This window comes from Vipera berus, assembly GCF_964194415.1.
Source record: "Vipera berus genome assembly, chromosome: Z".
In the NCBI taxonomy this organism is placed as follows: Eukaryota; Metazoa; Chordata; class Lepidosauria; order Squamata; family Viperidae; genus Vipera; species Vipera berus.
The window spans coordinates 128,592,046-128,615,897 of NC_138205.1; the positions used below are offsets into that span (position 1 = coordinate 128,592,046).

The following is a 23,852-nucleotide window of genomic DNA, read 5'->3' on the forward strand; positions in this document are numbered from 1 at the left end:
CTTTGGTCCTGGAGGAAACTGAGTATCTGGATCCATACCAATCGGGTTTCAGGCCCGGGTACAGCACGGAGACGGCATTGGTCACGCTGGTGGATGATCTCTGGCGGGCCCGAGACAGGGGTTATTCCTCTGTCCTGGTCCTTTTAGATCTCTCAGCGGCTTTTGATACCATCGACCATGGTATCTTGCTGCGACGTCTTGCGGGATTGGGAGTGGGAGGCACCGTTTTACAGTGGTACTCCTCCTACCTCTCGGGCCGTTCGCAGACGGTGTTGACAGGAGGGCAGAGGTCAACCCCTAGGCCCCTTAGTTGTGGGGTGCCTCAGGGGTTGGTACTCTCGCCCCTCCTGTTCAACATGAAGCCGCTGGGTGAGATCATCCGTGGTTTTGGGGTGAGGTATCATCAATATGCCGATGATACCCAGCTCTTTATCTCCACCCCGAACCAAGCCAGTGATGCCCTCGATGTGATGTCCCGTTGCCTGGAAGCGGTATGGATTTGGATGGGGAAGAACAGGCTCCAGCTCAACCCGGCCAAGACTGAGTGGCTCTACGTACCGGTATGTCAACTTGTCCAAGAGGTTCCATCTTTGGTTATGGGAGGAGAGGTGTTGCCTCCTGTTGATAGGGCACGCAATTTGGGCGTCCTCCTGGACTCACGACTCAGTTTTGAAGATTATATTGGAGTCGTGGCCAGGGGGGCATTTGCCCAGGTTCGCCTGGTGCGCCAGTTGCGCCCCTATCTGAACCGAGATGCCCTACGTACGGTCACGCATGCACTCGTTACCTCTCGGATAGATTACTGCAATGCTCTCTACATGGGGCTGCCCTTGAAGACCACCCGGAAACTTCAGCTGGTGCACAATGCGGCTGCGTGGGTAGTGATGGGAGCATCCCGATACTCCCATATTACACCCCTCCTGCGTGAACTGCATTGGCTACCAGTTGTCTTCCGGGCGAGGTTTAAGGTGCTGGTACTTACCTTTAAAGCCCTAAATGGCTTAGGCCCGGGATATTTGCAGGACCGTCTGCTGCCGGGGACAATGTCGGCTGGCGACCCCCAGGGGGAGGGCCTTCTCTGCGGGAGCACCAGCCCTTTGGAACCAACTCCCCCTTGAGCTTCGGATGGCCCCGGACCTCCGGTCCTTTCGCCGCGACCTCAAAACTTTCCTCTTGCATCAGGCTGACCTGGATTGACGATGGGTTTTTAAATATGTTTTAATTTTTAACTGTGTAGTTAATTTATTTTGGGGCTGTTATTTAATTCTTTTTTAATTTTTGTATTGTTGTTTTTTATTGTTGTTAGCTGCCCTGAGTCCTTCGGGAGATAGGGCGGCATATAAGTTCCATAAATAAATAAATAAATAAATAAATAAATAAATAAATAAATAAATAAATAAATAAATAAATAAATAAATAAATAAATAAATAAATAAATAAATAAATAAATAAATAAATAAATAAATAAATAAATAAATAAATAAATAAATAAATAAATAAATAAATAAATAAATAAATAAATAAATAAATAAATAAATGAGAGAGATGTAAGTAGAGCTAATAGATAGATAATGGATAGATAGAGATAGAGAGATAATAGAGAGATAATAGAGAGAGATGTAAGTAGAGAGAGAGAAAGAGCTAACAGATAATAGAGAGAGAGATGTAAGTAGAGAGAGCAAGAGAGTTAATAGATAATAGGTAGATAGATGAATAGATAATAGAGAGAGAGATGTAAATAGATGGATGGATGGATGGATAGATAGATAGATGATAGATAGATAGATAGATAGATAGATAGATAGATAGATAGATAGATAGATAGATAGATAGATAGATAGATAGATAGACTTCCCAATCTACCAACTGTTCAATTGCTTGAAAGTTTCATCATGAGTATTTTGCACAGCTTCTGACAAGGAATGGTAGGAAGGATAATCTTGCACAGGGGTCTCCAAATTTGGCAACTTTAAGACTTGTGGACTTGACTCCCAGAACTCCTCAAGCAGTCATGGAGATCCCTGGTCTAGCAGATGCAGGTGGCAATTTTTCATCTGAAGGAAAAGCTAAAATGGCCTAAACTGGTGGTTGTCCTCCACAGGTGGAATGCAAGGCGGTGATGGTCTTCTTCCACTACTGTGTGATGTCCAACTATTTCTGGCTTTTCATTGAGGGGCTGTACCTCTTTACGTTACTTGTGGAAACCTTCTTTCCAGAGAGGAGATATTTCTACTGGTACACCATCATTGGCTGGGGTAAGTGCTTTCTTCAGAAGAGGACATGTTAGCCCAGGGTTGAATTGTAGTGTCTTTGTTGCTCTCTGAGCTTGGTGGTTTCCTTGCAGATGTTTCACAACCCAATTAGGGAACATCATTAATGCTAGAAGAGAGTGGGGTTTGCAGGAAGGAGGAGGAAGAGGAGGAGGAGGAGGAGGAGGAGGAGGAGGAAAGAATGAGAGATAAGGAGAAGAACTGTGGAGTCCTTGGTGCTCTCTGAGCTTGGTGATTTCTTGCAGATGTTTTCTAACCCAACTAAGTTAGAACATGCTATGAGGAAGTGAGGTTTATGAAGAGGTAGAGGAGGAGGAGGAGGAGGAGGAGGAGGACTGTGGAGTCCTTGGTATGTTCTGAGCAAATGTTTCATGACCCAATTAGGTTACATTATTAGTTCTAGAAGTGAGTAGGGATTGCAGACTCATTACAGGTAGTCCTCAATTTATCGCCACAATAATTTACAGTTGGGGCCCCAGGATTTCCGTAGCTAAGCAAGGCAATTGTTAAAAGTCGAGGACTGCCTGTGCTAGCCATCACATTATCTGTAGCTATTCTAGATCCTCGGGAAGGATCCCCTACTCCGAAGTAGCAGATCCAGTCAAACCTACCTGGATGACTGTGTGTAAATAATAACAACAACAGTGATGGTTATTAGGCCAGTGAATGCCAACCTAAATTCCATTTCTGAGAGGGGAAAATCCAGGTGTCCCAGGCACCATCACTTTTTTCTTCTCTCCTCCAGGAACTCCGACCATTTGTGTCACAGTCTGGGCTGTCCTTCGGCTTCACTTCGATAACATTGGGTAAGTGGCAGGGCACGCCTCTTCCTTGGCATCACAGTGGGTACAAACCTGGCAAAGTTTTGCACACTGTCCTTCAGGCTTTGGGGAGGTCACGAATGCACAACTGCCATCAGTTTTGGTTAATCAAATGATTGTGACTTTGTTAATCTCTCCGTTGTGGTGTTAATATGGAGAAAGAGAGATAGAATACCGGTAGCCCTTGACCGATGACTTTAATTGGGTCTGGAATTATGGGTGTAAGTTGCAGCAGGCCTTGGTTGTTAAAGAGGATCACCTTTTTTTTAATGGTCATTAAAGGAACCGTGTGGTCTTTAAGTGAACTCATTGTACCTAATGGGCAGGGTTGGTTTTTTTCCTGGAAATTGGAATTAAACACTGGTTTATCCAAAAAAAAAGTGTCATAAATGGAGGTCACATGATTGCAAATAGCCATAAATTTGGGCTGGTTGCTAACTACTCAAAATGCACTCATGTGACCATGGGGCCTGGGCATTGTAACTTTGAAACAAGCTCGTAGATAGCTCTAGGGAGGACATAACTTGGAACAGTCACTAAGTGACCAGTCGTAAGTTGGGGACAACCTGTAATGAATAATCTGGATACCGGTGCTGAGTGACTATTTTCCATTTTCTACATGATTTAAGAAGCTAGGAAGCAGATGCGTAAAACACATGAGAAGGCAAGGAATCCCTAAAATTTGCACTTTGAACTAGCTGAGTTTTAATCAATACAGATAATCCTCAACTTACGACCACAACTGAGCCAAAAATTTCTGTTGCTAAGTGAGACATTTGTTAAGTGAGTTTTGTCCCATTTTATGACTTTTCTTGCCACAGTTGTTAAGTGAATGATTGCAGTTGGAAAATTAGTACCACGGTTGTTAAGTGAACCCAGCTCTGCTTGCCAGAAGGTCACAAAAGGGGAATCATGTGACCCTAGGACGCTGCAACCGTCATAAGTATGAGTCAATTACCAAACATCTGAATTTTGATCAATTGACCATGGGGATGCCGCATCGGTCATAAGTATGAAAAATGGTCATAAATCACTTTTTAAAGTGACATTATAACTTTGAATGGTCACTAAATGAACTGTCGAGGACTACCTGTATTAAAAGAATTAGAATTTAGTTAATACTGTATCCAAAAATCAGGTGAGTCTTCAAAGAATGAAGGTGATGTTTCCTTTAAGATGTACAGGTAATCCTCAGCTTATAACTGAGGCCAGAATTTCCATTGCTAAGCAAGGCAGTTGTTAAGTGAGGGGTTTTTTGCCATGGTTGCTAAGTGAATCACATGGCCGTTAAGTGAATCTGGCTTCCATCATTGCTTGTGGGAAGCTGGCTGGGGAGGATACAAATGCTCAAATGACTGCAGGATGCTGCGATCATAAATAATCATAAATCATAAAATTTTGATCGTTTGGGATGCTGCAACAGTCATAAGTGTGAGGACTACTCATAAGTCACTTTTTTCAGAGCCATTGTAACTTTGAACTGTTACTAAATGAATGGCTGTAAATCAAGGACTCCCTGTATTTGTTTTGGGTGGGCAATTTTAATTTTATTCCTAAATCCTCTTGACTGCCTTTCTTCTTTTCCCATCAGATGTTGGGACATGAACAACAACACGGCTTTATGGTGGGTGATCAAAGGCCCAGTTGTGGCGTCCATAATGGTAAGTCCATTTAGGATGTGAGGATGGTCCAGCCATTGGCCACGGCTCAACATGAATCCACACTTAAGTAAGGTTAAAATCTATGGTGTGACTTTATACCACACTGATAAGGCCACACTTGGAATGCTTTCATCCAGTTTTGGTCACCACAACGTAAAAAAGATGCTGAAAGAGTGCAGAGAAGAGCAACAAAGTTGATTAGAGGAATGGAGACTAAAACATACAATGAATGGTTGTGGGAACCAGGAATGTCAGGTTTAATGAAAAGAAGGAGAAGGGGTGACATGATAGCAGTCTTCCAATTTTTGAGGGGCTGCCACAGAGAAGAGGGGGGGTCAAGCTATTCTCCAAAGCACCTGAAGGCAGAACAAGAAGCAACGGATGGAAACTTGTCAAGGAGAGAAGCAACCTAGAACTAAGGAGAAATTTCCCGACAGTTAGAACAATTAAACAATGGAACAGCTTGCCTCCAGATGTTGTGAGTGCTTCAACCCTATGATTCTTTGTTCCATATCTGCAACTTTGGAACCAAGCTTTGCAAAGCACTGGGGGAAACCACTGTAATCTTACACATGTTTGCTAACCTTCGTGTAACTGACATCAAATCTATATCCAGATACCAATATGAAAAAATGGGGGATCCTGTTTTGGTCACCACCACAATATAAAGCAGATGCTGAGACTCTAGAAAGAGTGCAGAAAAGAGCAACAAAGATGATTAGGGGACTGGAGGCTAAAACATACGAAGATCGGTTGCAGGAATTGCATTATGTCTAGTCTAATGAAGACAAGGATGAGGGGTGACATGATAGCAGTCTTCCAAAATTTGAGGGGCTGCCACCAAGAAGAGGGGGTCAATCTGTTCTGCAAAGCACCTGAAGGCAGGAGAAGAAGCAATGGATGGTAGATTATCAAAGAAATCCCAAATTTTTATTGCTAAGCGAGACAGTTGTTAAGTGAGTTTAGTCCCATTGTATGACCTTTCTTGCCACAGTTGTTAAGTGAATCTGGCTTCCCCAGTGGCTTTGCTTGTCAGAAGGTTGCAAAAGGGGATCACGTGACCCTGGGACAATGCAACCGTCATAAATATGAATCAGTTGCCAAGTGTCTGAATTTTGATCACACCACCATGGGCATTTTGCAACAGCCGTAACTGCGGAGATAAGGAGTAAGTCACTTTTTTTTTCATAGCTTAGGAAATACAGGTAGTCCTCAACTTATGACCATGATTGAGTCCAAAATTTCTGTGGCTAAGTGAGACAGTTATTAAGTGAATTTTGCTCCATTTCGCAACTTTTCTTGCCACAGTTGATAAGTGAATTACTGTGATTATTAAATTAGCAACAAATTACTTAAGTGAATCTGGCTTCCCGATTGATTTGCCAACCAGAAGGTCACAAAACAGGATCATATGACCCCAGGACACTGCAACCACCCTTATATGAGTCAGTTGTCAACTGTCTGAATTTGGATGGGAAAGCTGCAATGGACATAAATGTGAAGTCCCTTTTCCCAGTGCCTTTGTAATGTTGAACCATCACTAAATGGTTAATGTAAGTTGAGGGTGGCCTGGAATGATTGTTTTGCAATACTGAAACTGCTGCAGATAGTCTTATATGTTTTATTTCATTAGCTATCGAACAGTGGATTGCAAACAAAAAATTGAGTTTTGCTGGACTGAAAATTCATTGCTTTTTTTAATTGGAAGACTCGGATTTCTTTGTCATTGGCTGATCCATTTCTTTTTTTTTTCCCCTCTTCCAAGATCAATTTTTTGCTTTTCGTTGGCATCATCATCATCTTGGTTCAGAAGCTCCAGTCGCCAGACATTGGGGGCAATGAATCCAGTATCTACTTGTAAGTATACAGTGAAATATTCAAACCACCACAGTTTTGACTCTGAGATACCCCCAGGGGGGGAAAATTAAGAGAATATTTGTAGGTGAGGGTTGAACTGTGGGGTCCTTGGTGCTCTCTGAGCTTCATTGTTTTCTTTGCAGACGTTTCATGACCCAATTAAGTAACTTCGTTAGGGCTAGAAGGGAGTGGGGATTGCAGAGAGGAGGAGGAGGAGGAGGAGGAGGAGGAGGAGGAGGAGGAGGAGGAGGAGGAGGAGGAGGAGGAGGAGGAGGAGGACTGTGAGGTCCTTGGTGTTCTCTGAACTTGACTTGCTTTCCTGCAGATGTTTCATGACCCAACTAGAAGGGAGAGGAGAGAGCAAATCTTATTTCTTTCTAGCCCTGATGATATTACCTAGTTAGGTCCTGAAACGTCTGCAAGAAAACAGTCATGCTCAGAGAGAGAGAAAAAGAAAGGAAGATTATGTTTATTTGAGAAGAGAAGTTCCCTTTAGTGCATAAATAAAATCAACAGCAATGGCAAGCATCAATCATGCCTTATATCGTTGATTTACTTTGCATGTTCTTCGCCAATGGAAAGGAAGTTCCTTTCTTTTCAACTTCCACCAAATGACAGAATTTCTGGGTGAAAAGCAGTTTTTGTTGAAAGAGCAGCATTTGGAAAAAGGAAAATTAAGATTCTCTCCCCAAATGAACATAATCTTCCTTTCTTTCTTCTTTGGTTGACAGTGGCCTTAAGAAATACAGGTAGTCCTTGACTTTTAACCATTCATTTAGTGACCATTCGAGATTACAGATGCAGCGATTCATTTAACAACTCTGGCAAGAAAAGTCAAAAAATGGAGCAAAACTCAAGAACCGTTTCTCTTAGCAACAGAAATTTTGGGCTTAATTGTGGTTGTAAGTCGAGGACTACCTTTACTTTGATATCTTTGGGGTTTGCTAGTTGGGAAGGCCATATATGTATGAAGAAGAACTTGATGACCAAGAGATTGTACAATGTTCATGATCCATGTAAAAGAGCCCAGAGGAGATATTTTTTAAAAGGTCCTGATAAAGCCACCATGTTGACTTTTTTTGACTGCTCCTCTATCTTCAGATGCTTCTAAAAAGGAACTTTCCAGTAGTTTATCAAGTATCAGAATCGACCCCTGCTTCTTCTTCTTCTTCTTCCATGCTGGTGGCCACAGCTGTAGATAGAACATCCCCATCAATGATTTTTTGCAGCTCTGTTTCAGAATAACTATGAGAATTGGTTCCTTATTTGATTGATTTATGTTCCATCAGGTCAATATTGACTTTTAGCAACCCTATACGTAGATGTTCTCCAGGAGCATCTCTTCACAAACCTGGTTCTTCAGATCTTGAAAGGGTGCAAAGATCACCAACCTGTTCATCCAGTTTGTTGTTGGTCACCCTCTTCTTCTCTTTCCTTTCCCTCTTCCAAACATTATGGACTTTATGGACTGTCACCAACCTGGTCCTTCAAGTCTTCTAATGGTATCCACATCTCCTTGCTGCTAGTCATCCTCTTCTTCTCTTCTTCTGTTCTCCAAAACAACTGAGGACATGACAAGAAGTAATGGGTGGAAGTTTAAAGGACACAGAGATCACTACGGTGTCCATCCACCTCGCTAGCCAGTCGTCCTTTTCTTCTCTTTCCTTCCCTCGTTCCAAACATCATAGACTTCTCAAGCAAGATGAGTCTTTGCATTGATTCATTGGTTGGTTGAACTGAAGCATAAAGTTGATGTCAACTCTTAGCAGTCAGATGGATTTTCTGCATGACTACCTTTCTCCAACCTGGTCCTTCAAATCTCCCAATGGTGCCCCCATCCACTTTGCTGCTAATCCTCCTCTTCTTCTCTTTCCTTCCACCCTTCCAAACATCATGGACTTCATGCACCACCACCAACCTGGTCTTTGAAGTCTTCTAATGACACCCACATCTCCTTGCTACTGACCTTCCTTCTCTTCTTCTCTTCTCCAAAGCACCTGAAGGCAGGACAAGAAGTAACAGGTGCAGAGACAACTTATGTCCATCCACCTTGTTTCTGGTCATCTTCTTCTTCTCTTTCCTTCCACTCTTCCAAACATCATGGACTCCTCGAGTGAGATGAATTTTCACATTGGTTGGTTGAACCAAAGCATCAAGTTGATGTCAACTCTTAATAATCTCACAGTAGATTTTCTCCATGACCATCTGTCTCCAGCCTTGTTCTTCAAGTCTTCTAATGGTGCCTCCTTCCATGTTGCTGCTGGTCATCCTCCCCTCCTCTTCTCCAAAGCACCTGCGGACAGAACAAGAAGTAATGGGTGGAAGTGTATCAAGGAGAGATGTCTAGGGAGAAGAGAACTGAAGAAGCTTCTTGGAGGAGAAGTGAAACATCTTCAAGGAAAAACAAAGAGTCCAGTTGCCTCTTGAAAAAGCACCTTTGGGTTCATCAACGAGAGAAGCAACCTACAACTTTCCTACCAGTGAGAACAATTAACCAGTGGGATGGCTTGCTTCCAGACGTTATGGGTGCTCCATCACTGGAGGCTTTTAAGAAAAGATTGGGCAACCATTTGTCTGGAATAGTAAGTACAGGGTCTCCTGTTTGAGCTGGGGGTTAGACTAGAAGACCTCCAAGGTCCCTAACAACTCTGTTCTTCTGATATTCTATTCCCTTACCTCATTCCCAGCATCAGAGCCTTCTCCAGAGAAATAGATTTTCATATAATGTGTCTAAAATATGATAATTTGAGGCTGGCCATTTGTGCTGCATGTCATTTAGTTCCACCTCTCCCCCAAAAATGATGGGATTTGGGAGAAACATAAACCATTTAGAATTTCATTTTAAGATGAGTGATTTCCCCCCCCCCCCCAGTAAAGTCAGATGCCTCCTTCAGAGATTCTAGGAACAAAATCCATACCAATCAACTGAACGCTTTATCCTTCATTATTTAATCATTTCCTCAACGGTTATTTCTACCGCAATTAATTGATTCTGGGGAATTAATTAAAAGGAAGTCAAAGAACCAGTGTAGAAATGAACCTTCAACTCATTGAACCATTCAGAGTAACAGAAGGTAAAATCAGCCGGGTGCTAAAACATCAACTCAGATCAACAGGCCACTTAAAAAAAGGGTGTTTTGAAATTTTATGAATGCTGAATTAATGGCTACCGTGGCATAAAAATATAAGAATTTGTCATTTCAGATACTTTAGTACAGCTAGTCCTTTACTAAATAATTGAGCCCCAAATTTCTATTGCTAAGTGAATTTTGTTAAGTAAATTTTGCCCCACTTTACGTCCTCTCTTGCCACAGTTGTTAAGCAAAACACTGCAGTTGATAAATTAGTAACACGGTTGTTAAGTGAATCCGGCTTCTCCCATTGACTTTGCTTGCCAGAAGGTCACAAAAGGAGATCACGTGACCCTGGGAGACCGTCATAAATATGAGTCAGTTGCCAAGCACCTGAATTTTGATCCTGTTGGCCATGCGGATGCTGCAATGGTCATAAGTGTGAAAAATGGCCATTTTTTTCAGTGCCGTTGTAACTTCAAATGGTCACTAAATGAAGTGTTGTAAGTTGAAGACTTCCTGTACTTGTTGACGAGTCTTTTCTTCCTGTTGGGCGGATGTAGTTTACTCAATTCCTAATGTTTTATAAGCGTGGTTTTCTATCCTTGTGATTTTGATGGACGATTTCCATTAGGGCGAACTGCAAGCGCTGAGTGCTTATTTCCTCTAAATGTCAGGGTTAATGGTTCATCGTCAGCAAAGCAGGAGAATAGGTAGAATATTAACATCTGGAGCAGTGCAGAAGCTTGTTGCTAGAGAAATCTGGTCGATAGAGGATGTTTTAGAGCAGACGTGTCAAACACAAGGCCCGGGGGCCGGATCCGGCCCGCGAAGTGGTTTCATGCGGCCCGTGAAGCCATCCTGGAAACAGTGAGGGAACGGTCCCCTCTGCCTTGGCCCTGGCCCAGAGACCCTCCTTCTGCCAGAGACCCTCAGATCTGTCCCACTCCTGCCCAGGCCCCCATAGGCACCCTTGATGCGAACGATGTAGAGCTGGCCACGCCCACCCAGCAGGTCATACGCACTCTAGCCACGCCCACCCAGTAGGCCACATCCACCCTGGCCATACCCACCCGGCCCCCTGAGGGCAACCGCAATGCTGATGCGGCCCTCCGTGAAATTGAGTTTGACACCCCTGTTTTAGAGAATTACAGACTGACAGAGTTGGAAGGGACCTTGGAGGTCTTCTAGTCCAACCCTCGGCTCATGCAGGAGACCCTATACCATTTTTAATTTAATTTAATTTAATTTAATAACATTTATATACCGCCCTTCTCCCTGAGGACTCAGGGCGGTTCACAGGGCAGAATAAAATAGCAAATACAAACATTAAAAAGAGATTAAACAATTGCCCTAGTTAAAAACAATAGAAGTACAATTCTAAAAAACCCCAAGATAAAATTAAAAGACCAAAGATAAAACAACCCCACCGATCCCCATCAGGCTAGGCCAGCTTGTACAAACAAAAATGTCTTGAGATCGCGACGAAAGGAGCGAAGATCGGGCGCCATCCGGAGCTCTACCGGTAGCTGATTCCACAGCTCCGGAGCGCCCACTGAGAATGCCCTCCCCCTGGGGGCCACCAATCGACATTCTCTGATCGGTGGCACCCTGAGGAGGCCCTCTCTGTGGGAACGCACAGGGCGCAGGGAGCTTGATGCCGGCAGCAGATGTTCCCTGAGGTACTCCGGCCCCATGCCATGGAGGGCTTTGAACACCGTTACCAGTACCTTGAATCTCACCCGGAAGACAACTGGCAACCAATGCAGCTCACGGAGCAGAGGTGTAACGTGGGAGTATCGGGAAACTCCCAACACCACTCTCGCGGCTGCATTCTGTACCAGTTGGAGCTTCCGGGTGGTCCTCAAGGGCAGCCCCATGTAGAGAGCGTTGCAGTAGTCCAGACGAGAGGACACGAGCGCATGAGTGACCGTGCACAAATCATCCCGGCTAAGATAGGGCCGCAACTGGCGCACCAGGCGAACCTGGGCGAAGGCCCCCCTAGTTTGTCCAATCTCGTCTTGAAGAGCTGCAGCGATGGAGCACCCAAAAGAGAATGACAGAAAAACGAAAACAGAATGACCACAGAATAACAAGAGTTGTAAGGGACCTTGGCGGTCTTCTAGTCCAGCCCCCTGTTCATGCGCCATTGTGCAATCTCTTCTTAAAAACCTCTGGTGTTAGAGCACCCCCAACTTGTGGTGGCAATCCATAATTAATTGTTCTGTCAAGAAATTTCTCCTTAGTTCTATGTTGCTTCTCTCCATGACGAATTTCCATCCTGTGCTTCTTTTGTCCCACTGTCTGGTGCTTTGGAGAACAGGTTGTCCCCTTTCTTCTTTGGGGCAGCCCCTCAAATATTGGAAGACTGCTATCATGTCACCCCTCGTCCTTCTCTTCATTCAATTAGACATACTCAATTCCAGCAACCGTTCTTCGTTTGTTTTAGCCTCCAGTCCCCTGATCATCTTAGTTGCTCTTCTCTGCACTCTTTCCAGAGTCTCAACACCTTTTTTTACAGTGTGGTGATGAAAACTGGATGCAGTTTTCCAAGCGTGGGCTTACCAAGGCAGTATAAAGTGGCAATGTCAGTTATCTTGATGCTATCCTTCTGTTGATGCAACTTAGGACTGCGTTGGCCCTTTTGGCAGCTGCCACACACGGCTGGCTCATACCTAAATGTTAAGGTGGCACGCAGAGCCCTCTCTATGGGCACGCACGCCGTCACCCCAGCCTTCAGCTGGGTTTTATAAAACTTTTTCAACTTTAGGCCTCCACCTCCGTGTGCAAAAAAAAAAAAAAGTTCAATCAATCAATCAATTTCAACTTCTCACAGGAAAAAAAAAAGATCTTACAAAGTTGGAATTGATTGATTGGACTTTTTAGTCCCGCCCAGTCTGCCGTTACCACCGCAGCCATACCCCACCCCCCAATGGGCCACGCCCTCCCAATGAGCCACGTCCACCCGGCACCCGATAATATATAAGTGGGTTTTGGGTTGCAGTTTGGACACTCAGTCTGTAAAAGGTTCGCCATAACTGGTATAGGGTTTCCTGCCTGAGCAGAGGGTTGGACTAGATGACCTCTAAGGTTCCTTCCAACTTTATTACTATTATCTAGTTGTTCTTATAGTCTGGTCTACCTTGTAAGGCTGACATCATTGAGGCTGCTCGAACCTAAATCTCATGTATTCAGAGTTTTCACGAACATTTAGCAATATTCCTATATTGGCGTTCACGACCTCCATTGAATGTTTGACAGCAATGTAGGTAGTCCTTAACTTACAACCACAATTGAGCCAAAAATTTCTGTTGCTAAGTGAAACATTAATTAAATGAAGGTTGCCCCATTTTTTTTTACTTTTCTTGCCAGAGTTTGTAAAATGAATCACTGCACGGGTTGTTAAGTGAATCTGGCTTCCCCCATTGACTTTGCTTGTCAGAAGTCACAAAAGGGGATCACGTGACCCTGGGACGCTGTGACCGTCATAAATAGGAGTCAGTTGCCAAGCATCCGAATTTCGATCATGTGACCACGGGGATGCTGCAGTGGGTTGTAAGTGTGAAAAACGGTCCTAAGTCACTTTTTTCACTGCTTTGTTACTTTGAACAGTCACAAAATGAATTGTTGTAAGTCGAGGACTACCTGTACAGTTGTGGCTTTTTCTACACTGAAACGTCAGCAAAATTCTTTCCCATCTTTTTTTCCCCCCTATTTAAGCACTTTCTCCCCCCCCCATCATTGTGGTTTAAGATCTGGATACTCTTATCACCCGCAATCATTGTTTGTTCCATCTGCTTGATGTTGCCTGCTTGTGTGTTATAGCGTCACACAATATGACGTCTTGTTTTCTCATGGCTTTCTGCATCGTTTTTGCATCTGCCGATCAGTTTTATTGATTAATTAATTGATCGTTTTTTTGAGGATGGGGCGGTTCGGTTCTCCTTATTTAAAACCGACGGACTTCTTGTCCTTGATCTGATGAACCTAAAGAGAAAAAAGCAAAAAAAATTTCTTTGTTTTGTGTTTTCTTTGGCTGACCTCGTCCCACACTCAGCAGCTGCGTTCAGAAATGCTACTGTAAGTCCGACAGGACTAACCAGCATTCTTGTAGGATGGCTGAACTATCCATCATCACCCTGTAAGTGTGCGCAATCCCGTGAGCAATGTCTGTGTTTTGACGCATGCTGCTTAAAACGTGGAGTGCGGTTTGTGAGCTCCGGCTGATGTAACCTCAGGGCACTGCATGCTGTCTTGCTTTGTTTTGTTGTGTGCTTTTTGTCGCTGACAGCCTTGCTGTCGAGGAGCTGAACGTCCTGCATCGAAAAATGTGCCAATGTCTCAATCCATCGAATTAAAATAAGTCCTCGACTTACAACCATTCATTTAGTAACCTTTCCAAGTTGCAACAGTGCCGAAAAAAGTGATTTAGGACCGTTTTTCACACTTACGACCATTGTAGCATCCCTGCGGTCATGTGATCAAAATTTGGACGCTTGGCAACTGTTCCATACTGTCCCAGGGTCACGTGATCCCCTTTTGCGACCTTCTGAGAAGCAAAGTCAATGGGGGAAGCCAGATTCACTTAACAACCGTGTCACTCATTTAATAACTGCAGTGATTCCCTTAACAACCGTGGCAAGAAAGGTCGTAAAATGGAGCAAAATTCACTTAATAGCTTGGCAGTGGAAATTCCGGGAACAATTGTGGTCGTAAGTCAAGGACTATAGAGGTAACAACTCTGCAGCGTCCTGAAGTCACTGTATAGTAGCAACAGGGTCTTTCTGGTGTGATGTTTTACAGTAGTGACAGATCTACAAGTTTCCACACAGCCGTGTTAGTTTTTCCTCATAAAATAAGTGAAGTTTCATTTCCAGGTAATCTTCAATTTACGACTGGTCACACTTACAATGGACCTCCCAGGATTCCTAGCATTTTGGGCACGAAGCCTGCATTTACCACCATTTGCAGTATCCCACGGGACACCTGACCACAATTAACAATTTTTTATTTGGTTTGCTGGGAACTAGTTTTCAGCAAAAAAAAACACCCACTTTGGGCAATGCATTTGCTTAATGACCACCATGTTCATTTAACGATCCCTGCTTTTGCTTGCTCGTAAAATTGGCTGTGGTCATGTCGTGAGTTGCTTAGCAACTGGCAGGACTTGCAACTCTAATTCTGGGCTCAAGTATGATTATAAGATGGGGACTATAGGTGGTCCTCAACTTACAACAATTCACTTAGTGACTCTTCAAAGTTACGACGTCACTGAAAAAAGTGATTATGACCGTTTTTCACACTTACGACCGTTGCAGGATCCCCACAGTCATGTCAACAAAATTCGGATGCTTGGCTACTGGTCCATACTTATGACGGTTGCAGCATCCCGGGATCACGTGATCCCCTTTTGCAAAGTCAGGGTTAGGGGGAAGGGGGGGAGGCAGATTCACTTAACATCCATATTACTTAGCAACTGCAGTGATTCACTTATCAAGGAGGAGGAGGAGGAGGAGGAGGAGGAGGAGGAGGAGGAGGAGGAGGAAGAGGAGGAGGAGGAGGAGAAGGAGAAGAAGGAGAAGGAGAAGACTCTCCTTGGTGCTTTCTGACCATGGTTGTTTTCTTGCAAACATTTCATGACCCAACTAGGGAACATCATCAGTGCTAGAAGGGAGTGGAGTTCTGGCTTCTCCAGTAGCACTGATGATGTTCCCTAGTTGGGTCATGAAATGTCTGCAAGAAAACCACCAAGCTCAGAGGCCACCAAAGACCCCGCAGTCATTTTCCTCCTCCTCCTCCTCCTCCTCCTCCTCCTCCTCCTCCTCCTCCTCCTCCTCCTCCTCCTCCTCCTCCTCCTCGCCACAAACCGCACTCCCTCCCTTTTAGCCCTGATGAGGTTACCTAGTTGAATCATGAAACATCTGCAAGAAACCCCCCCCCCAGCTCAGAGACCACCAAGGATCCCACAGTTAAACCCTGAGTTATAAATAATTGGTCAACCCTTCCTTCCTCAGTTCACTCCAGTTTGAGGGCGGGGATTCAACCAGGCTGAGGAGCTGCATCAGGGATGTTCCCCTTTCTTCTCCTCCTCCTCCTTAGGTCCTTCTGCAAACCCCCGCATCTTTTTCTTCTTACATGTTGAAAGTATGTGTATGAGCATCATTTCTTGCAAACATTTCATGACCCAACTAGGTAACATCATCTGTGCTAGAAGGGAGTGGGGTTTGCAGAGAGGAGGAGGGGGAGGAGGAAGACTGGGGGTCCTTAGTGTCCTTTGAGTTTGGTTGTTTTCCTGCAGGCATCTCATGACCCAATTAGGCAACATCATCTGTGTTGGAAGGGAGCAGGCTTCTAGCACTGATGATGTTGCCTCATTAGGTCATGAAACGTCTGCAAGAAAACCACCAAGGACCCCCCCCCCAACATTGTTATGGGGTCCCTGAGATGAAACGGAAAATTCAAGTTGATTTTTTCCAGCCCTTGATCACAGGAGATCAGAAAAAATCCTGGATTCTATCAGGACATGTAACTTTTGCTGTTTGGTTTATCTCCACAGGCGGTTGGCCCGATCCACCTTGTTACTCATCCCGCTCTTTGGGATTCACTACACGGTGTTTGCCTTTTATCCAGAGAATGTCAGCAAAAGGGAACGCTTAGTTTTTGAACTGGGGTTGGGCTCTTTCCAGGTGAGTTATGTAATTCTAAATTGAATCTCTCCCCCTCCCCCTCTCCCCCTCTTCCCCCCTCCCCATTCAAGCACCCCACGGAAGAAAAGCTGAAGGGGAGATGATTATATAAGCCAATATTTTTCTACCTCAGCAACTTGAAGTTGTGTGCACTTCAACTCCCAGAGTTCCCTGGTTAGCATGCTGGCTGGGGAATTCTGGGAGTTGAAGTCCTCCCCTCTTAAAGAATGCAGGCTGGGGGATTCTGGGAGTTGAAGTCCACCCATCTCAAAGCATGCTGGCTAGGGGATTCTGGGAGTTGAAGTCCACCCATCTCAAAGCATGCAGGCTGGGGGATTCTGGGAGTTGAAGTCCACCCATCCCCTGGCTGGGGAATTTTGGGAATTGAAGTTCATCCAACTTAAATTGTGATGGCTGGGGAATTCTGGGAATTGAAGTCGTCCCCTCTTAAAGCGGCCAAGTCCAAGACACATTGGTCTAAGCTACCTGACTTTAATTTTCAATAACTCAGTAGATTCCCTCATTCTGACTGGTAGTTTTCCATGCCATTTATCTACCCATATCCTAGAAAGCATCTCACAATTTCCTGGTTGCTCACCAACGTGTTCCTTCAACTTTTTAGTAAGCCCTTGGTCCCTTTGCATGTCTACATTATAAATCTATGTCTCCCCGCCCTCCCTGACCCCTTCCGCCCCCACTGGCTTTGGAAATTGGACAGCCATTTGTCTGAAATGGAATAGGGCAGGGGTCTTCAAACTTGGCCCTCTTATGACTTGTGGGCTTCAACTCCCAGAATTCCTCAGCCAGACTGGGGAATTCTGGGAGTTGAAGTCCACAAGTCATAAAAGGGCCAAGTTTGAAAACCCCTGCTTGTGGACCTCAACTCCCAGAATTCCTCAGTCAGGCACGCTGGCTAGGGAATTCTGGGAGTTGAAGTCCACAAGGCATAAAAGGGCCAGGTGTGAAGACCCCTGCTTGTGGACCTCAACTCCCAGAATTCCTCAGTCTGGCACGCTGGCTAGGGAATTCTGGGAGTTGAAGTCCACAAGGCATAAAAGGGCCAGGTTTGAAGACCCCTGCTTATGGACCTCAACTCCCAGAATTCCTCAGTCAGGCACGCTGGCTAGGGAATTCTGGGAGTTGAAGTCCACAAGGCATAAAAGGGCCAGGTTTGAAGACCCCTGCTTGTGGACCTCAACTCCCAGAATTCCTCAATCAGGCACGCTGGCTGAGGAATTCTGGGAGTTGAAGTCCACAAGGCATAAAAGGGCCAGGTTTGAAGACCCCTGCTTGTGGACCTCAACTCCCAGAATTCCTCAATCAGGCACGCTGGCTGAGGAATTCTGGGAGTTGAAGTCCACAAGGCATAAAAGGGCCACGTTTGAAGACCCCTGCTTGTGGACCTCAACTCCCAGAATCCCTCAGTCAGGCATGCTGGTATAGGGTTTCCTGCTTGAATAGGGGGTTGGACTAGAACAGGGGTCAGCAACCTGAAACAGTGAAAGAGCCACTCGGAACCGGTTCCCTCACAAAAGGAAAAACTGGGAGCCGCAAAAAATGTGTGCACATGCGCATACATGCGCACATGCGCAGAACAGGGTTTGACTGAAGAGTGGAGCCAAGGTGAGATATGCACCTACCCTGCATATTTGAATTGGTTGGTTGAACTTTTTTAGTCCCACTTTTTTTTTTTTTTGGACTGCACATGGCAGAGGACTGGGAGCCGCAGGAGACGGCTGAAAGAGCCACATGCGGCTCCGGAGCCGCGGGTTGCAGACCTGTGGACTAGAAGACCTCCAAGGTCCCTTCCATTTCTGTTATTCTCTTAAAGAAAAGTTCCCAGTCTCTCCAGGAAGTGAAGACAAATCAGGATTGCTTGAAAATGCAACCAAGAGTATTCTTGCCACGTCCGTATTAAGTGTAGGGTTCACATTAACGAATAATGGCTGTCAGTTTTCACTATCCCCGAAAATTTTTTCTTTTGTTTCTATTTCAGGGATTTGTGGTCGCTGTGCTCTATTGCTTTTTGAATGGGGAGGTGAGTTTTGTTTCTGTTTTTAAGAAAATGTTGATGGTGTTTTGAAATGCTAGCTTTGTAATTCCAGGTAGTCCTCGATTTACAATGATGTGTTTCGCGACTGTTCAAAATGACAACGGTGCTGAAAAAAATAGGCTTATGACTGGTCCTCGCACTTACGACCATTGCAGCACAATCAAGTGATCAAAATTTGGACACTTGGCATAATTCCAGGGTCATCTGACCACCATTTGCTACTCTCCAAGGAGCACTGTCAATGGGGGAAGCTGGATTCACTTAGTGACTCTGATTAACTTAACAACTGCAGTGATTTGTTTAAAAACCGTGTCAGAAAGGTTGTAAATTCAGGTATGATTCATTTAACAACAACTTTGCTTATCAACAGAAGCTTTTATCCCATTTGTGGTCATAAGTCAAGGATCATGTGATCCAAATTTGGATGCTTGGCAACTGGCATGTATTTATGACGGTTGCAGGATCCTGGGGTCATGTGATCACTATTGGCCACCTTCCCAGTTGGCTTCCGACCATGGGAGAAGCCGGATTCAGTTAATGATCTCATGATTGACTTAACAACTCCATAACTCAGGGGTATTCAAACTTGACCTTTTTATGACTTGTGGACTTCAACTCCCAGAATTCCTCAGCCAGCGTTCCTGGCTGAGGAATTCTGGGAGTTGAAGTCCACAAGTCATAAAAGGACCAGATTTGAAGACCCCTGGCATAACTGAATAACTGTAACAAAAAAAAGGCATAAAATTGATTGTGACTGTCTTAACAGCCGCTTTGCCTAGAAATTCTGCTCCTGAAGTGATCGTAAGTTGAGGACTACCTCTTTGTTCCTGTGTAAAAAAGATGGGGAGTGGTGGGGAAAAGCCTTATCCATTACTATCACACACACACACACACACACACACACACACACACACACACACACACACACACACACACAGAGCTGTGTCTGGAATGAGAGGCATGCTGGCTGGGGGAATCTGGGAATTGTAGTCCACCTTTCTTAAAGGGCCGAGTTTAAAAAAAAAAGACTGCATTAGACAGAGTCCAATTCAAGCTAACATTTCTCCCTCTGTGAATACAGGTAGTCCTCAAGTTACAACATTTTATTTAGCGACCATTCAACATTACAACGGCACTGAAAAAAGTGACTTATGACCATTTTTCACACTTACAACCCGTTGCAGCATTCCTAGAGTCACATAATCAGTATTCAGAGGCTTGGCAACTGGCCTGTATTTATGACAGCTGCAAGGTCCTGGGGTCACGTGATCCCCTTTTGTGACCTTCTGACGAGCAAAATCAACGGGGAGGCCAGATTCGCTTAACAACTGTGTGACTAACTTAACAATTGCAGTGATTCACTTAACCACCGGGGCAAGAAAGGTCATAAACTGGAGCAAAAATCACTTAACAACTGTCTCGCTTAGCAACAGAAATTTTGGGTTCAATTTTGGTCGTATGTTGAGGACTACCTGCATTAGCATCAAAGCACCCCCATTTACTCTGGATCCTGGTGGAAATGGTGTTGAGGTGTTGTTGTTTTTTTGGCACCCTATTATCATTTGTGAGAGTGATATCCTTTTTCGAAATAAGTCTGGCCCCTCTTCCTATTTTTCCCTGCAAGAACCCTGTGTGGCACGCAAGAAAGTTCCCTACTCATGTGTAATTCATCCCCTCCGTGTTTCTTTTGGAGGGGATCCCAGGGGTGCTTTTTTAAGAGGTGACTGGACTTTCTTGTTTTATTTTGAAGACATTTCGCTTCTCATCCAAGAAGCTTCCTCACTTCTGACTGAATGGTGGAGGAGAGAAGGATTTATATTCCTTGCAGTCATCTGATCGTTAGTGCTCTTTCTGAGAGTCATTGAGGCTTCCACTCCCATCCTCTACCTAAGTTATTTTTTTCCAGTACCGTTCTAAGTTCAAACGGTCACTAAACAAATGGCTGTAAGTCGAGGACTACCTATAACCGCACTCAGACCTCATCCTTGACAAAGACTCATGGTGGTCAGGTGAATGGATGGTGTGGAGATGAATTCAGGTTGGCAAAACGATCCAGGGTGGTAGGGTTGATGGGGTAAAGCAGAGGTCCCCAACCTTTCTCAGTCGGCTGACCGGAGGGAAAGGGTGGGGAGTGCACTTTACGCATGTGCGCATGAACGCACACACGAATGAGGCCGTGAGCACGTGCGATGCAAATGGGGTGCTGCTAGCACCCACGTGACATTCGCTAGCACTGCCCCATTTTCGTAGCAGCATCAGAGCTAGTGCAAGTGGGGATGTGAGCGCATGCAGGCGTGTGCGCACTAGCCAGCCTGTTCCAGCAGCTTGTGGGAAGGAGGAGGAGAAGAAGAATGGGAAGAGGAGGAGGAGGAGGAGGAGGAGGAGGAGGAGGAGGAGGAGGAGGAGGAGGAGGAGGAGGAGAGGGACTCAATGCTCTCTGAGCTGGGTTGTTTTCTTGAAGATGTCTCATTACCCAACTAGGTCATATCATCAGTGTTAGAAGGGTGTGGGTTTGTAGAGCAGAGGAGGAGGAGGAGGAGGAGGGTGAGGAGGAGGAGGAGGAAGAAGAGCAGGAGAGTGTGGGATCCTTGGTGGTCTCTGAGCTTGGTGGTTTTCTTGCAGACGTTTCATGAGCCAATTAGGTAACGTCATCAGTGCTAGAAGGGAGTGGTGTTCTGGCTTCTCCAATAGCACTGATGACGTTCCCTAGTTGGGTCATGAAATGTCTGCAAGAAAATCACCCAGCTCCAAGAGCACCAAAGACCCCGCAGTGATTTTCCTCCTCCTCCTCCTCGCCACAAACCCCACTCCCTCCCTTTTAGCCCTGATGAGGTTACCTAGTTGAATCATGAAACATCTGCAAGAACCCCCCCCCCCCGAGCTCAGAGACCACCAAGGATCCCACAGTTAAACCCTGAGTTATAAATAATTGGTCAACCCTTCCTTCTTCCTCAGTTCACTCCAGTTTGAGAGCGGGGATTCAACCAGGCTGAGGAGCTCCATCAGGGATATCCCCTTTCTTCTCCTCCTCCTCCTTAGGTCCTTCTGCAAACCCCCGGCTCAACAACCCCACATCTTTTTCTTCTTACATGTTGAAAGTATGTGTATGAGCATCATGTCCCCCCGGCGTCTGAGTACATTAAAAAAAAATGACCTCTTAAAGTTTCTCCCTCAAGGTGCAATCCGAAATCAAAAGAAAATGGCGGAGCTGGAAAGTCAACCGTTATTTTGCTGTGGATTTCAAACACCGCCATCCCTCCCTGGCGAGCAGCGGCGTCAACGGGGGGACTCAACTGTCTATCTTGAGCAAGAGCAGTTCACAGATCCGGATGTCCAGCGTCAACGCCGAGAACTTGGCCACATGAGCCCATAAGAACCCCCGCGTCGTCTCCCACCACACCCTCCCAAAGAGAGAAAGAATGATGAACCCTACTTTGGACACCACGAAAATTAGTCCTAAGTATGGTAGCGTTCGGGCTGTTACGTCCATCTGCCTTTTTTACAAAACAAAAACAAATCCACCTCCCTTTGATGGAAAGTTTCTGGAGTTCTGGAGCTTTGTCATCTCTGATGGGTGGAAGAGAAGATCCACAAAGTGGTTCCATCTGGAGGAACGAGGTTCTCCAGACCAGAACCACCTCGATCCACCTTTTCTTGGTCCCAAGAGCTCAAACCCTCCCATTGCCTCCCATTCTTCATTTCCCTGGTACCATTGACAAATTTTTGGGTTCTCCAAGATGTGGGCCGTGCGTTAACATCTCATGAAGTTGGGTTGTCTGTGCCTCACGTCCAAACACTTCTGATCCCACCATCTTGGGCCATCGGTGTCCTCTTACGGGACCGAGAACGTCATGCAAACACTGAGCCACGGGGTGACCCCCATTGGTGGTGGGCATTGTGGGTGCAGAGATGGATCCTACCAGAAATTGGCTGAGACCACCAAAACCACCTCATTCCTTAGATGGAAAACCCCCAACCCTACAGGTGGAGGGTCTCAGATTTTTCCCTCTTCTGGGAAAGTATCTGAATTATTATTATTATTATTATTATTTCTTAAGCTGTGAATCTCCTAAAATGGCCATCTCTGTACAATAGAGTTATATTTTTTGAGACTTTTTTTCTTTCTTGTTTTTTTTAAAAAATAATAGAACTAATATGGAGATAGAAGATGATACGTATTTCCGCACTTTAAGTGCTGATTAATGGCAGAAATATCTTTTCTTTCAAACTTCTGATGTGACCCCTGACCTGGCTCCCGAGTCACAGAAAATAGAGTGAGGGGAGGGACTTCGAAGGGCTGATTTGGGTTGGCTTTCAAAAGGTGGGTGGGGGGGTGTCGTCAAGGCAAGGTTCACCCCAAAAGGGCAGATGGGTTATGTAGTTGGAGAAGGGGATTCATTTTGGAGGTCTTAAGAGAGCCAACTGCCCTTCTTTCCTTCCTTCTTTCCTTTCTTTCCTTCGTTCCTTCCTTCTTTTCCTCTTTCCTTCCTTCCTTCGTTCCTTCTTTCTTTTTCTCCTCCTTTCCCTTTCATTTTTCTCTTTCCCCATCCTTTCCTTCCTTCCTCTCTTCCTTTCTCCCTCCCTTTCTCTCTCCCTTCATCCCTTTCTTTTCATTTCCTTTTTTCTCCCCATCAATCTCCTTTCCTCCTTCCTCTCTCCCTCCCTTTTTCTTCCCTCCCTCTCTTTTCCACCTTTCCTTCCTTCCTCCCATTCTTCCTCCCTCCTTCTTTCCCCTTCTTCCCTTTCTTTTTTTCATTTCTTTTTTCTTTTTATTTCTCCTTTCTCCCTCCCTTCCTCCCTTTCCCCTATTGTATGCAGCTGTGGCATTTTCTACCATTAGCCATTACTACTAGGGGGGAAAAAGAGAGGAAATATTCATTTTTATCAAAGCTCGGAAAGAAGAGAGCTCTTGTAACCTTCACCTTCAATTCAGAGCCTCTTCTAGTGTGTGTAGAGCTGCTTCAGCTGAACTCAAGCAATGTCTGGGGTTTTTTGTTGTTGTTGTTGTTGTTGTTGTCATCGTCGTGAGGCTTTGCGCAATGCACCACGTCTCCCGAGGACTTTTGTGATGTTTCGTGGGCTGCGTGAGTCTCTCCTCCATGTTTCACGATCCTCTCTAATCGGTGTGATATGTGCGTGTGTCCATATGTGTGCGTGTGTGTGTGTGTGTCTCTGTGTGTGCATACCTTAAAGGGGACACCTCCTATTTTGTTAACATAGTAAGGAATAATTGCTCACCGCAGCTAAGAAATGCAAGAAACGCTGTTTAATAAAAGGTTTGGGGAAGGGAAAATGCTTAAGATGCTTCCTACGTATTGCATACCCTGAGTTTCTTTACAACTGTTCTTTCTACCCTGCAGTTTTGGTGTGCTTTCTACTACAAGTAGTCCTTGACTTACGACCCCAATTGAGCCCAAAATTTCTATGGCTAAG

The 23,852-nt window shown here is 45.0% G+C and overlaps 1 protein-coding gene across 1 annotated transcript in view; it reads left to right on the forward strand.

Moving 5' to 3' along the window:
• ADCYAP1R1 (ADCYAP receptor type I) overlaps positions 1–21,784 on the forward strand; it is a gene marked incomplete at both ends in the record, with an annotated part of 65,381 nt that extends 43,597 nt beyond the window's left edge. Inside the window, 8 exons of the mRNA XM_081345630.1 lie at positions 2,102–2,255; positions 3,016–3,076; positions 4,683–4,752; positions 6,518–6,609; positions 13,738–13,821; positions 16,237–16,366; positions 18,363–18,404; positions 21,596–21,784. Of these exons, the coding sequence (XP_081201756.1) occupies positions 2,102–2,255; positions 3,016–3,076; positions 4,683–4,752; positions 6,518–6,609; positions 13,738–13,821; positions 16,237–16,366; positions 18,363–18,404; positions 21,596–21,784 (822 nt within the window). The remainder of the gene's footprint in view (positions 1–2,101; positions 2,256–3,015; positions 3,077–4,682; positions 4,753–6,517; positions 6,610–13,737; positions 13,822–16,236; positions 16,367–18,362; positions 18,405–21,595) is intronic.
• Between the last annotated feature and the right edge of the window lie 2,068 nt (positions 21,785–23,852).